Source organism: Euprymna scolopes, chromosome 34 (assembly GCF_053919585.1).
Source record: "Euprymna scolopes isolate OS-2025 chromosome 34, ASM5391958v1, whole genome shotgun sequence".
NCBI lineage: Eukaryota > Metazoa > Mollusca > Cephalopoda > Sepiida > Sepiolidae > Euprymna > Euprymna scolopes.
Genome location: NC_136515.1, coordinates 74,714,279 through 74,729,490, shown reverse-complemented (window position 1 = coordinate 74,729,490; position 15,212 = coordinate 74,714,279). Strand labels below are relative to the sequence as shown.

The window sequence follows — 15,212 nt, the reverse complement described above, 5'->3', positions numbered from 1 at the left end:
CATAATAAGAATTAAAAAATAAACAAAAAAAAAAACAAAACAAAACAACAAAAAAGGAATTCTTACCCACATTTTGGCGAAAGTTTCAATTTTTGTGTTTTTGAAGAAAGCCATTACGCCGCTACTTTTGACGGTTCCGTATTTAATTTTCGTTTGTTTAGGCAGATCGGAAATTGTCTTAATGGGAGTGTTGATTTTCTTTACGGTGAGGAAAGCTGCCAGATTGGCGGTGTAGGATGAGATGAGAATGAGCGCAAAGAACCACCAGGCGCTCGTAAGTATTCGACCAGGAACTGTACTCGGAGAAGCATCCGTGTTTCCTGTAGATAAAGACAGCAAAACATATTTCAAAATAACAACATAAAAACATACACAAAATACAAAGAAAAAAATGACAGTCACAACAATTTTTCCATTATTCTGGTTTAGAAAATAGAAGACCCAAAAACATTGAAAAGACCACGGTTATAGGTAGAAAGTAAAACAGTAAGCAGAAATAGAGTTCTCTGGGCCTGGATTTCTTGTAAAGAAGTTACTGAAATAAGAAGCTATGAGGTATCAAAACAGCGAATTGATGGAGATCAGTAGATTAACGCCAAACGAACAGGAACAAAAGAAATAACGAATTGATGAGACAATCCTGAAGAACCTCTAACATAAGTGTATTTATAGAAAAGTCTGCAACTGGCAACATCACGTCTGCGAGAGAAAGGCGCAGAAAAGAAGAAAGAGTGAGGAGAATAATCAAATTACAGATACTTATAAGAACCCTCAAATGGGCAGAGATTTACAAACCAAAATATGACAGCGGTAGTTCATATATGTGGACCTGAGGTGGACCTGAGTTACTAAGTGGTGAGACGGGGGTGGCAATAGAAAAAGGAATAGGAATACAATACAACAAAGAGATGGGAAGTAGCAAACAATGAATCTGTAGGCATTTTTAGATCGAGCTTTTTAGATTTGACAATGACAATAGAAACCTACAGAACAGATAACACAGGAAAGGGCAGCTTCCGGTAGCCGGGGTGGGGGGACTTCAGATACCAACGCAGAGAAGACATTTGGCAACTAGATGCCGTTTGCGGATGGGAGCTGATAGCGATAACGGTTGGGCAGTTTTTAGAGTTGACACGAAACAAAGTTCGAGATGATCTGACGACTAACAGACGAGCCTAGCTTTAACGGAACGCGGAGGAGACACACGCACTCTCAGGTCCAACCGTCAAATATGTTTGAAGTATTGAGATTTATTGCTAATCCATTCAGATACACGATGGAACAATAAAAGTGTCTCCCTAGAAAAAGGGATATGATTCCATTTCCGTTTGATGAAAACGGTTTTTTTGGTTTCGCAGACCATCTACTAGTTGTCCAGTTGTGTACAAATCCTAAGAACGATAGGAGGCTTTTATCCTGTTTGAAAGTGACACAATGTTCAACGAGCGAGATCGGAGATGCGTCGTTGTACAAGTCATGCTCTCTACCAATCCAAGTTATGACAACAGAACTATTACCAGCACCCTCAAAATGTAAATCCGAACGGTTCAACAATTGAGGGCACATCTCAACGAAGGTTCCAGTCACGGTTATGGTCTTTAGTCTGGTTTCAAGAGAGGGCTTTGTCGAAGTCGGCTTGAAAGTCAACACTAAAGTGTTTCTGGATGTGCTGAAGACTGTGGTTGTCCACTGGTGCAATCAGACGGTCTTTGGTAGGCCCAGACTTGGCTTCAGATAGAGTGCTACGACTTTGTATCCTTCACTGGCCACATTTCTCCTCCGACCTGAACATGTTGGGCTACTTTGGTCATACGTCGAGAACATCACCAATATGACCCCTCACAACATCAAAGCCAGCCTGATCACCGCCATCCGCCGAGCTGTCATCAGCGCTTGTGAAAAAACATGCTTCCAGTTCCGGACCTGTATCGAGGCGGTGGTTGAGGCTTAAGGGTGCTACATTGAATAGATGTCAGCTCTACTACATAATCAATTTACCTGAATTGAATTTTCCAATAAAAGTTTTAAAATAAAGCTGTAGTGTTATTTTCTTTAGGGCGAAAAATTTATCGTTCCACCCTGTATAAATTCATCGTTCCACCCTGTATAAATTTATTGTTCCACCCTGTATAAATTTATCGTTCCACCCTATATAAATTTATCGTTCCACCCTGTATAAATTCATCGTTCCACCCTGTATAAATTTATCGTTCCACCCTGTATAAATTTATCGTTCCACCCTATATAAATTTATCGTTCCACCCTGTATAAATTCATCGTTCCACCCTGTATAAATTTATTGTTCCATCCTGTATAAATTTATCGTTCCAACCTGTATAAATTTATCGTTCCACCCTGCATAAAGAAGAAGTCGATTTCTTATCAAGAGCAGAACCATCCACGAGAATATCAGCAAGACAACGATTGAAAATAACGAAAAATGACGTCACTGCAACGTCATCGATGCTTACCTTGTAGCAAAGATCCAAATATGAACCAAAAGCTTTCTCGGAACGATATCGACGGATAATCCTTTTTCTTGCGCATGCCGAGTTTCTCCAGGAAGTAGAGGATGACGCTGACGATTATGAAGGCACCGAACGTGCATATCCAAACCTGTGGAGAAAGAGGGTTGAGGAACTCGAAGTAGGACGTCTCTGATTTCGTCTTCTTCATGATTACACTGATGTAGCGAGTCATAAAAGGTTTGGTGAAGTCCACCGCCTCCTCGCGTTGGGAATTGATACTTAATGGTGATATGGTCATTGTGGCATTCTGGCGGGGGAAAAAAAAACAAAACAAAGCAATAAAAACAACAACAACAAGAAACATAATAAATCAATGACAATATCGAAATGCAATATCTTACATTGTCTCTCCTTTCTTTCGTTTTGCTTCTTTAGCAGGGAGACTCGACATTGCCCGGAATTGAATGATGATCAATAAATGTTTCACACTCCCATATTTTTTATTGTCATCGAAATCGGTGAAATCGCCCATTTTTCAATCAAATCGATTGATTACCTGCTGTTGTTGGGGTAGCCACTTAAGTGCAACGTAAGAAAACTCGACATGCCCCCTCGCAGTGACTTAGTCATCAATACATTGTAGTCTACATAGCACTGTAGAGAAGCTAATGTTGATTTTATAAAAAAAATATTATTGAACTAAAGTCTAAAATGCAGAAGTCAAGTATCATGGTTCAATTATGCTCAAAACAAACATTCATTTCGAACGCAACCATGTTTATCAAAGCACCTATATTTGCTTTTCTATGCCGAGCCCTTCTGCTTATACGGTGATAAGACCTTTTGTCATGTTAAGGGTGTCAATTTGTGTAAAATAGGACTTTTCCTTTTTAATCGGATTTTTTCTATTATTTATGCTTATCGGAAGCATTCCGATACAAACCCTATCTAAGAAAACCCACTGACAAATAAAGTACACGTGTAGAAATTTAAAAAAATCGACCCAGCCGTTTCAGACTCCATATAACACGAACTCTCACACGCATGTAGACGCACACACTGACACATACACAGACCCATGCAGATAGACACCCACGCAGACAAAGTGCCTATTATATACAGAGAATAGAAACAACGTGACTTGCGTTGAACTTAGATTAAATTATTGAAATGAGATCACAGTAGTTTAAAAAGCTATTTTACAGAACAAGGAATACTTGGGAATCATTCAAATTTTTACGAGATTTTAGAAAGCCATTCTTAACATGGGGAAGAGGCATTAGAAAAACTTACATTCGCATTAAAATGATTTTCTTAAAATAAAAATTCATTAATTTACGTGATTTTTGCTGTATGATATTTTTCTTTTCCTCACCTGTTCTTACACCATAAATGGGGAGTTATGAACTAACAGCGAAGATTTTCCACATCGTATCAGGGTACACTTGCAACACAGAGGTGTACATTTGAAATATATTATTCACGGCTGAAACTTGGTGGACAAGTTAGAGGGAGATTATTGTTTATTTGGTCTATCCGTAATCATAAATGCCTGATTTGCACAAATATTAATAATTATTATTAAAACAGATTAATGTTTAGATGTGATAAAAACACTTGCAGACAATGAAATAATAAACCACACAAAATAAAGGCAACTGATCATCAAACTTTTCGTGATTATTCAGACGAAAGTGATGGTGGTCTTGTGGTTAACGATACGAACTTGCGATCCGGGTGTCCCAAGTTCGAATATAGTTCGTTCCACAAAAATCATTTTCACTTCACGTGGTCTCTCTTCGAAAAAATCCTGACTAAAAAAATATCGGGGAAACAGATGCCAGCAATACAATCTTCGGATTAACACGATATATATATATATATATATATATATATATATATATATATATATATATATATATATATATATATTCCCAACTGACAAGCTTCTGGGTTTGTCCTTTACTCCTGATCTGAAATGGAACACGTACATCAAGACTGTTGCCAAGGTCGCTGGAAAGATGGTGGGATCCTTCTACCGCTCCAGAAGATATCTCACTACTGATGCAATTCTCTATCTATATAAAAGTCAATAAAGTAAGTCCAAGGATGGAATACTGTTGCCATATCTGGGTAAGAGCTGAACTCCAATCTCTTGTCCCCTCCCCTCGCCAATTCTTCACGAAAAACACCTGTCTAGCTGAATCCACTGTGAAATATTTCCCCCACTCTATATCAGTGCCTAAATCAAAACATGGATTCCATGAACAAAGCTTCTTTCTTAGAAGTGCACGACTGTGGAACTCTGTTCCGTCTGCCTGCTTCCCACCTGATTGCAACTTGGATGTCTTCAAGTCCAACGTTAACAAATTCCTAATGAACCGCCCTTTTAAGTAAACACTTCATCAAATCTCCACACTAACGTACTGTACTTGCAATAACCCTTATCCCTGAGTGGCTTCCGGGCCTTGATTAGTGGTGACCACCGTGTAAAAAAAAAGATTTAAGAAGGCAGCTAAGCAAAAATTTGTTTCCATTGAATTTATGTTACACACACACACACACACACACACACACACACACACACACATATATATATATATATATATATATATATATATATATACAGTGCCACGCAAAAGTATTGGATACATTACATTTTTCTTCATAACTTTAATTAGGGTTACAGGATTTTACCTTAAAATTTGGTCAGTATATTCCTATTACTATTCTAACTAATATTTGGGGTAGTAATTGCAAACTTAAAGTTTAAGGAAAAATATAAATTAACAAACGCCGTAGTATTCAATACACTTAAAAATTCCATTTTCTAAAATAATTTTATATGAATTTTGCTTTGCGTGTTGCAATAATACAAGCAAGTTATCACTGACAAATCAGAGAGCTTTATATTAAAATATTTTTTAAAAAATGTTTCCGGTTTTTTGTTTACCTGATTGCAAACTAGTTCATTTATTTTAAAAAATGCCTAAAACTAAAAAGTTGTCAAAAAACATTGCTAATCACAAATAAATATAGAGGTATCGATTAATATCAAGGGAACTTAATCTTCCACTTAGTATAGTTTAAAAACCCTGGTGATGCTGTTGCAATTCTTCCAAGATGTGGTCCACCAAGGAAATTAAAAAAAAAAAAATCAAGGTGGGTAAGAAGAAAGGTACATAGAAACCTGTTACTCCTGGTGAAATTCAAACTGACCTCAGTGAAGCTGGGATTGATGTAAGTAAGGATACAACCAGTAGAGCTCTAAATCGTACAGGTTTTGTTTCAAGATGTCCAAGCTCAGTTCCGTTGTTGAAGCGTCAACATGTCAGATCACGTTTGAATTATGTTAAAACATATGGAAAGAAACCACAAGAATTTTGGAACAACTGTATATATATATATATATATATATATATATATATATATATATATATATATATATATATATGTAATGTTCAGAAAGTGTGAGAGAATATATAATTATTTCCACTGCCGAACCAACGTCGCAGCCCACAAGAGCCAAGAAAGCCAACAACCGGAAGTCCAGATTCGAGTTTTACCCTTTGATGATCTCCAAATGATGGCGAAACTGGAGGCTTGGACTTCCGGTTGTTGGCTTTCTAAGCTCTTGGTTCGGCCGTGGAAATAATTATATATATATATAATCTACATACCCCGGCAAGTATCTCCCCCAGCATCCCATTCCATTCTCCTGAGTCTGTCTTGGAGCCGAATTTTCCATCATGAACGAGGTAAAGGTCGTAGGTAAATCCAAGTCTCTTGGAGACGACATCCATCAAATCAACAGCAAAACCTCGGAATCGGTCATTGCCTGTTCGCTTGTGATGATCTACTTTGTACATAGTGAATGGCTTTTCCTAGAAAAGTAAAAGAAAATAACAATAAACTTAAAACAAACAAAAGAATAAATTATCATGATTGTCCTGTTTTCTAAGCACACTACTTCCCGCACCCAAAGACATAATTGTAAGGTTTGTTATTAATATTAAACCGTTGTTATTAATTTTACATCGTTTAAAAATCTAAATATAACGTTGTTATTATTGTTAAATAGTTAAAGAAATCTAAATGTAACATTGTTATTTATTAGTCGCGTGCAAGCGACTCTATGAGACGGTCCGTCGGTCTGTCTGTCTGTCCGTAACTTTTTTGTGCTTGGCCTTTTTGGTTAAGATCAAACGTCTGTTGTTAATAGATGCTGTTCTTAGCGTTTTAAGATTTTCTTCGGCCTTCGGGCCAAGATTTAAGTTGGCCATGTGCCTAAGTTTTTTGTTCATCGTTAATTTTGACTGTATTTTTAACATGAATAAAACATTTAATATCTCAAAGTGTAGTATCTGTTCCGGCAGATACTGCAAGCAAAGACCATATGTGGGAGCAACACCACATATAAGACCTTGGTCAATGTCGGGGCAACCCTTTATACCAATTGTCACTATCAAGCTCCCCTAGTCCCCGGGGAGTTGGTCCCCATTTCCCCTTCACTCCTCACATTAAAAATCGGCCTTGTGCCTAACTTGCTCGGTGGGGGAGCAAATAAATACCCTTTTCTTGGCCTTTTAGCCAAGATCAAAGTGTAGTATCTGTTCCGGCAGATGCTGCACTTAAGATAATTTGTACCAGTCAATGGAGGGGAAACCCTCTATACTGGGACAATTATTATTTTTGGTAACCAGAGTGCCCCCTTTTTGCCTACTTTTAGGGGAGCTGGTTTTTACCTCACATTAAAAACGGCCTTGTGCCTAATTTGCTCAGTGGGGGAGCAAATAAATACCATCTGTTCCGGAAGATACTGCAAGCAAAGATCATATGTGAGGGCAGCCCCACATATAAGACCTTGGTCGATGTAGGGACAACCCTTCATACCAATTGTCACTATCCAGCTCTCCTACTCCCCGGGGAGTTGGTCCCCATTTCCCCTTCACTCCTCATATTAAAAAACGGTCTTGTGCCTAATTTGGAGTCAACGGCCAACTAGCACCGTGTGTGTTTGTGTGTATGTATGTGTGTGTTGGGGTGGAGAGGGTCCCCGTAAGCCGTGGTTAAGGCAACCTTTCTAGGAGAAGCAAATCTCTGATTTAAAAAAAATCATAAAGCTGGAGACCAGTACCCGCATTAAGCTGGTCTGCTGTTTAATTTGTTGCTGGCTATCTTGCTCTTTCTCGTTGCTGGATCTTAACATTTTGAACCGAGAGAGAGACTTAGCTGTTGTATAGATACTCCCTCAGGCATTTGTTTTTTAAAATGGTCCTGTGGCGATGGAAGTCATTTTTGGGCTCATAGACTTTAAGTGTCTGAGGGAGTGGAACTCGTCTGACAAGACGTTGCAATCATCATCATGTATGTTTGTATGTCTGCCTAAAATTTTTGACAGAGGCAACGGATTTTCACGAGATCGATATCGTTTTAAAGTTTAACCCTTTCGGACGACAGATTTCGAAAAATTGGCTGAAAACATTAATTCCTTAACCCTCAACTGGGCACTTTTCTACAAGGGGGTCGCTTTTTTCGAAAGTCTCCTCTCTTTTCGATTAACTAGTCTTAATTTAAACTTTCGCCACTTCCAGTTTGGCGATGGACGCAGCGGCAAAACGTCACGTTCTTTTTCTCCTTCATGGTACGGGTTATAGCCTGCCTGCCTACTACCGCTTTTTAATTATTTGCTCAACATACACCTCCACAGTACCGTGACACGCCGTCCAGCCCAGGCTAGTATTTATATAAAATAACTATGCAGTTTGTCTTTGTGTTACTTCTGATAAAACCATTGCTATCGGTGAAATAACAACAAACTGATCGAACACAAAGTATAACCATAGTTAGATTTATTGAACAACTTACAGATTAAATAATAATGCAGAACCCGAAAATTATGATATGATTAGAGTCTGTTATCTGATGCAGTTTAGTTTATTTTGCAAACTGTAATAACAGATGCTCTTTCACATCAAGGGTATATAACTCTTTCTTTTTTGGTGAAAGGAAAACAAACTCAGACTTATTTTTATTTCATTTTTAATTTTACGAGGATAGTTCCAAAAGTCAAGCTTCAAACTTTGTAAATTCCAATCGTTGAAGAGCTACGAAGATAGGAGTGGTATCATTAAAACAAGCGACCTTTTGTGCTCCAGATTTTTTTTTCATCGTAACCATCATTCTTTATACACTTTTGCCAGCGAGAAACAATGGCTGTGCATAGGCGTCCGAAGTGCGCTTTGTCATAGGAGGGTCGTTCTTACAGTAAATCCTACTATTTTTTTACTTGAGAAGTTGAAGAGCTACAGACACGGGAGTGGTACCCTTAAAAAGAGCGACATTTTGTGCCTCAAAATTTATTCTCAATGCGCTTTTACCAGGAATTCAATGATGTATCTCTACGTCTGATGCGCGTCAGTGACAGCGGTTGCTTTCGTAGATTCTCAAACCGTTAATATCTGCAACAGAGGGATGAAACTTTCAGAGGTTCAGTGATCATAACAAGTCAATTTAAAATCAACTCTTATCCATTCGGACGAAATAAAAAAAAATTGTAGGCATTATTGTAAGAACGCCCCACGTAAACTATACTTACTTTAAACTATACCACAACCCACAAAACTATATTTATTTTGAATCCTTTTAAAACAAGAACTATTCTCCTCTCTCTAGAAAATGTTTAAAACTCAAAGAACGAATTTATAAATGTTTTAAATTTATTTATTGTTACAATTTAAATCATTTAAAAAACCTATTGTAATGTTATTAATTTTAAGTCATTTAAAAATCTAAATGTAACGTTATAAATTTTTAAACGTTTAAAAATCTAATTGTAACATTGTTATCAACACTTAATCGTTTTAAAATTCTAATTGTTACGTTGTTATTAATATAAAAACATTAAAAATATAAGTATAATGTTATTTATCCTGTTAAATTGTTAAAACACATAAGGATAACTTTATTATTATTATGTTAAACTGTTTAAAAACATAAATGTAACGTTATTATAAATTTTAAATCATTTAAAACATCCATGTGAAACGTTATTAATGTTAAATCGTTTAAAAATCTAAATGTAACGTTGTTATAAATTATAAATCGTTAAAAATATCTAAGTGAAACGTTGTTATTAATGTTAAATCGTGCAAAAAATCTAATTGTAACGTTGTTATTAATGTTAAATCGTTTAAAAAGTCTAATTGTGACGCCATTAATGTAAAATCGTTTAAGAATCTAAGTGTTACGTTGTTAATCATATTAAATCGTTTTAAAATAAACTAAATGTAACGTTATTAATTTTCCATCGTTTAAAAATATAAACGTAACGTTGTTAATGATGTTTAATCGTTTAAGAAATCTAAGTTTAACGTTCTTATTTATTTTAAATCGTTTAAAAATCTGAATGTAACTTTGTCATTAATTCTCAATCGTTTAAGAAATCTAATTGTAATGTTGTAATTAATATTAAATCGTTAAAAAATGTAAGTGAGATTCGCAATGGGAATAAAACCTTTTGCACAAGCTTTCTTGAAAGAGAAAAAGTTATTTCTTTCGCCCGATTTCACACGCAAGTCACTGACACGTATTTACAACACGACACAATAAGTTCACTATTTCTTTCCCTTTTCTTTGTCAGATAGCACTCATTGTTTTTTTTTGTTTTTTTTATAGATACAATCCACTGTTGTCATACAGTAATTTTCTCTCTAGGACCCACGGTCAACCAGATCGCTATCGAAGAAGTAGGGAAAGGAGATATCGGGGGTTTCGTATCGCCACGAGTTGCTTCCTTTTTATATTCTTCTATTTTACTCCTATCTTCATGTCTATACATGCATTTCATTCCGTGAAGTCACGCTTACTGTTTAAATGCTGACGCGACACAAACTCGGCACGTGAGCCGCCAATAGGATACGTATTTCAATGATGAAGCCACCAACTACGTTACATAAGTATTTTTCAACATAAAAATTAGTTTTTAATATTGTATTTATTTAATATTGTAAAAGAAACTAAACTTACATGAAAATAAAAAGAATGCAAATAGTATTTTTTTTAAGTTGTTCAGTAGAACGTTTAAATTTCATTTTGAAAAAAAAAAGTTCATTTTAAAAATGGTTGATTCTTTTCTCTCTTTTTTTTTGACACAGTGTCACATACGTGAGTGGCCAATCGTCTTGCGAATGAATGATTTCACTTATTTAATAGGCGTAGAAACGGATTACGTATATACAAATGAAACTGCAAGCAACAAATCAAATTATTTTAAGAACAAATATATAGAAAAAATAAATGAAAACGTACCAAAATAGTGACGACTTGAACACGACGTCCTTTTAAGGGAAACGTATACGTCATGTTTGGATAGATCTTTCGGGGACACACTTGAAAATGTTCAGTACTGCTTGCATTCCATATTGCAATCTAAAAGGGTAAAAAACAGAAGTATTTTATGGTTTTCACACCAACACTTCCTTATCCTTTTTGTTCAATTTTATTATCACTTTGTTCTAACTGGAAACCTGACGCCAGACATTAACCGATTATCTCAAACATTCCAACCAAATTACCTTTTTAAAGATACTAAACGCCCATTTAAGCGAATTTTTTTATATGTCTATTGCACTTGGTTCACCGGGTATATTCGCCAGGTAGTTTTTCTTTTTGAATTTTCTTTTAATGAATCCGGTTGCTTTTACAGTTACTAGAATGATGGACATATTTCTAATAAACAAGTTTCTTTTCATGTCATACATAAGATCTTGGCATTTTATTATCTTCTCCATCTGAACTCTGTTTAACATGACATCAATTGGGACACTAACTTCTGCTAGGGTTGCTTCTTTCTGCTTCTTGTCTGATACTACTATATCAGGTCTAACAGCTCCGTTTTCCAGGTAGGTAGCTGTAGAAATGGCTTAGTCATAGTGGATGGTATATGACTTATTTCCAACTGTTCCCGCTGGTATACTTTACCAGGACTTGCAATGTTCGATATTCAACTTTTCTGAGATGGTTTTATGGGGCTGTTTACACACGCCATGATGTCGCGTTGTATAGCAGTTGTCTTCTAGCAGAACCTTACAGCTAAATGTTAAGTGGCTCGTATTACTTTTAAGGAACTGTTGTTGTTTTATGTTGTAAGGACGGCTCCTATACCATGCGACACAATGGCGTGTGTAGAGTCTTAGAAATGAACGCCGATCAGGATATCCAGTTGAGTTTGATAAAGAGATCTTTGTGAAACCACTTAAAGAGAGCACTGCAGTGTGAGCTTTCTCCAAGCTATATAAATGTTCAAAGTCATCTTCAAGAAAGTTGAAAAGGCTTATAAGCTTGAGTAATCGATGGCTCGCCAATCAATTCAAAACGATCGTAAATCGTTTGTTGAGATTTGCAGACAATTATATTAAACTGGCAGATGTAACAGGTGTTGCCCGGTATTAAACGTAATGTTAAATTCCTTTAAAAAAAATGAAGTAAAAAAAAAAAAAAATACGGAAAGAAAGTGACACATATGCATGCAAGTATTATGTTTTTTTCTAAGAAGTTCATTTTTTGGAAAATAAGTAAAAAAAAAATACTTGAATTGAAATCCAAACCAAAATTTAAGTGACAAGGAGTCAAGTACGGTAGCCATTAAGTCAGCTTGCCACGTTCTTTAAAAGGTTTTATGACCTACTTACACTTAACATAAGAAAGCTGTCATGTGGACGATTCGCGCATGCGACATCGTGAAACAGTTCCAAAGAGATAAAAATACGATGACAGCTAAATACCAATTTTTCAATTTGTATTCTTTAGCAGCACTTTTTTTTCCGGATGACAACTGATTAAAATCTTTTCCACGTGTCCGAATACCTTATATAATAAATTTCAAGTCTGTAGATCAAAACTTCGTTGAGAATATATGTTGGGAGTTGTCCTCTCTCTCCCCCCCCCCACACACACACACACACACACACGTTCTCACCTTTATAGATATACTACCAGACCGTCTGGCGCTGCCTGGTCGTAAAATACGCATAAATATATTTTAACTCATACAAAAAATAGAAACATGTGCATGCGAGTATTATGTTTTTTTCTAAACATTGCACTTCTTGGAAGTAAAAAAAAATACTCAGCTAGATCGAAACCAAAACCTAAAGACAGTGAGTCAAGTACGATAACCATTAGACCAGCTTGCCACGTTCTTTAAAAAGTGTTTTCAAAACTACTTATGTTTAACATAAGGAAGCTGTCATGCGAATAATTCGGCAAGCACAAGTGAAACAGATAAAAATCCGACAATCCCCTAAGTACCATGTTTTTAATTTTTACTCCTTAGTAGCCTTTTTTTTTTGGATAAAAAACCGATTAAATAGTTTCCCATGTGCTTACATACCCTATATTCCAAATTTCAAATCTTTCGATCAAAAATTCGTTTAGTATATAGGTTGAGAATTGTCCTCAGGCAAACATTCTCACTTTTATAGATATAGAGATCATAAAGCCTTCTATGTCTTAAGTAATGTTTTAAGGGTTTTTAACAATCGTATTATTTGTAACTAGTAGAACCCGTGGAAATTTCACGGTGGTTGAACATTTAAAAAAAACATTCTAAATAAAATGAATAAAAAAATAAGTAAAACAAACGAATTAAAAACCTTTTTAACAAATTCTTTTTAGGCTTTTAAAGCTTAAAAGACCTGATTAAAAAAAAAAATTGGACTTTTTTCCATGAAAATTCAACACACGACATATTTTTTTTTTCTGAATAATTTTTTTAATATAAACTAGCGGGACATGTGGAAATTCTACGGGGGTGGGGCTCATTCATATGTAATATATTGATGTTGGCATTCTGTAGATGTTCAGTGTAAATGGAGACGCTATGATATTATGGTAGCTTTTTTGTTAAAACTGCAAACATATTTATCTATGCTAGCACGAACGCCCGGTCGCAAAGTACGCTTAAATATGATATTTTAATTCTTGCAGATTTCGTATAAATTATTATAGAGTTAATGTTCTATCGATTTTTATATGTTATAAAGTTGCGATTAAAAAAAAATATCCATATGACTTGGGTGCATTAGCTTGAATCGAAACCGAAATAAAAACTTATCAATATATATATATATATATATATATATATATATATATATATATATATATATATGTATATATATGTATGTATATATATGTATTTATATATATATATATATATATATATATATATATATATATATATATATATATATATATAATTTGAGTTCCTTCAGCCATAACCGAAACCAAAACTTATGAAGAATTCTTGACTTGATAAAATTATTTATAAAAATTAGATGATTTAAGTGCCATCAGCTATAGTCGAAACCTAAATCAAAACTGATGAAGAATTCTTGGATAAATTATTTATGACAAGAAATAGAAGAACATAACAATTAAACGACCCGGATGTAAGCGTGACACACAAAAGAACACACACTCTATCGTATTAAAATGATAAAGGAACAGATGTCAATTCACTTGCACATTTTTTTAAATGTAAAAAGAATCTATAATAAAAAAATCTTACAGTCTCCACTCAACATTACTTTATTAAATTATAAAATAAAATAGCCAATTTACAACTGTAAACAGACAGCCATGTTTTTTTTAGCTTTGCCGATGAAACTGTTATAATGATTTTTAACTGATAAAGAGCGACTGTAAAGGAAGATAATTCGTTTCTCATTAATTGTTTGCGATGATGATGTTTTTGTGACATTGGACGTACGGACAAGTAAATTCATATTTAGATTTCACCTGTTAATTTCTATATTTTACCTGTTAATTTCAAAAACAAAAAAAAAACAAAAAACAAAACAATTACATTCAATTGTGGGTGTTCCTAAGTTGAGAAACTTAGGAACACCCACAATTGAATGTAATTGTTTTGTTTTTTTAAAAACAGCACCGGCAAGAGTGGAGTGCGGCTAAGAAGTTAACGACAAACTGAAAATCTGCCAAGTTTGAATCCAGTTTAATACACAGAAAAACTTTCACTTACGGACGCTGGAAACCTTTCACGTGGTCTCTTCCGTAATTACGTGACATTTTTCTAGAGAGAATTCTTACCAGAAAGATATCAGGAAAACGAATGCCAACGACATTATCAAAACGGACAATGACAAGAAAAACAACAACAATCAGTAGCAATCTCCTTCACCTTTCCGATTATGGTTAAAGTCAACAGTTAGGTGCTAGGTTAAATATGACCGACTGACTAGTGGTTATAATTAATTATAGAGACGCAATGAGCACCTCTAGAAACGAATTAATAAAACAAGAATAATTTCGCAATTTTCACCAAAAAATAACAGGTTTAATTTCATGTTAGAATGGTTATTGTTCGTTCTTTTAATGTTCCGTCAACTTAAGATCGAACGATCCGATTCCATTCATTTTACGCTTGTCACTCAAAAACATCGTCGGAAAATGCGTCAAACTACAGCAAAATCTAAAAGTATGAAAAAAAAAAAATGACAGAGAAAATGGCGTTACTTACTTCCTGGGTCATTTCTCCAAAAACGGCAGTAAAATATAAGTTGATGTTTTTTCTCTTTCCTTTTTGACTTAACTGAACGTGGCCAGTGTTACCATCCATTTTAATCTGAATAAAAACAAACAGAAAAATAATTGTCGTATTATTTGGATTTTTCGGACTACTTTCCTCATCTTGAATCTTATTTTCACAAAGTTTCCGTCGAT

At 35.0% G+C, this 15,212-nt stretch overlaps 1 protein-coding gene across 1 annotated transcript in view; it reads right to left on the bottom strand.

Annotated features, from left to right (window-relative positions):
* The window catches only part of LOC145259284 (glutamate receptor 2-like), a 426,938-nt gene that overhangs the window by 22,398 nt on the left and 389,328 nt on the right, over nucleotides 1–15,212 (bottom strand). The window contains exons 7-11 of the mRNA XM_080117152.1: nucleotides 15,010–15,114; nucleotides 10,779–10,898; nucleotides 6,149–6,352; nucleotides 2,472–2,775; nucleotides 67–320 (exon numbers count right to left, since the gene is read on the bottom strand). Of these exons, the coding sequence (XP_079973278.1) occupies nucleotides 67–320; nucleotides 2,472–2,775; nucleotides 6,149–6,352; nucleotides 10,779–10,898; nucleotides 15,010–15,114 (987 nt within the window). The remainder of the gene's footprint in view (nucleotides 1–66; nucleotides 321–2,471; nucleotides 2,776–6,148; nucleotides 6,353–10,778; nucleotides 10,899–15,009; nucleotides 15,115–15,212) is intronic.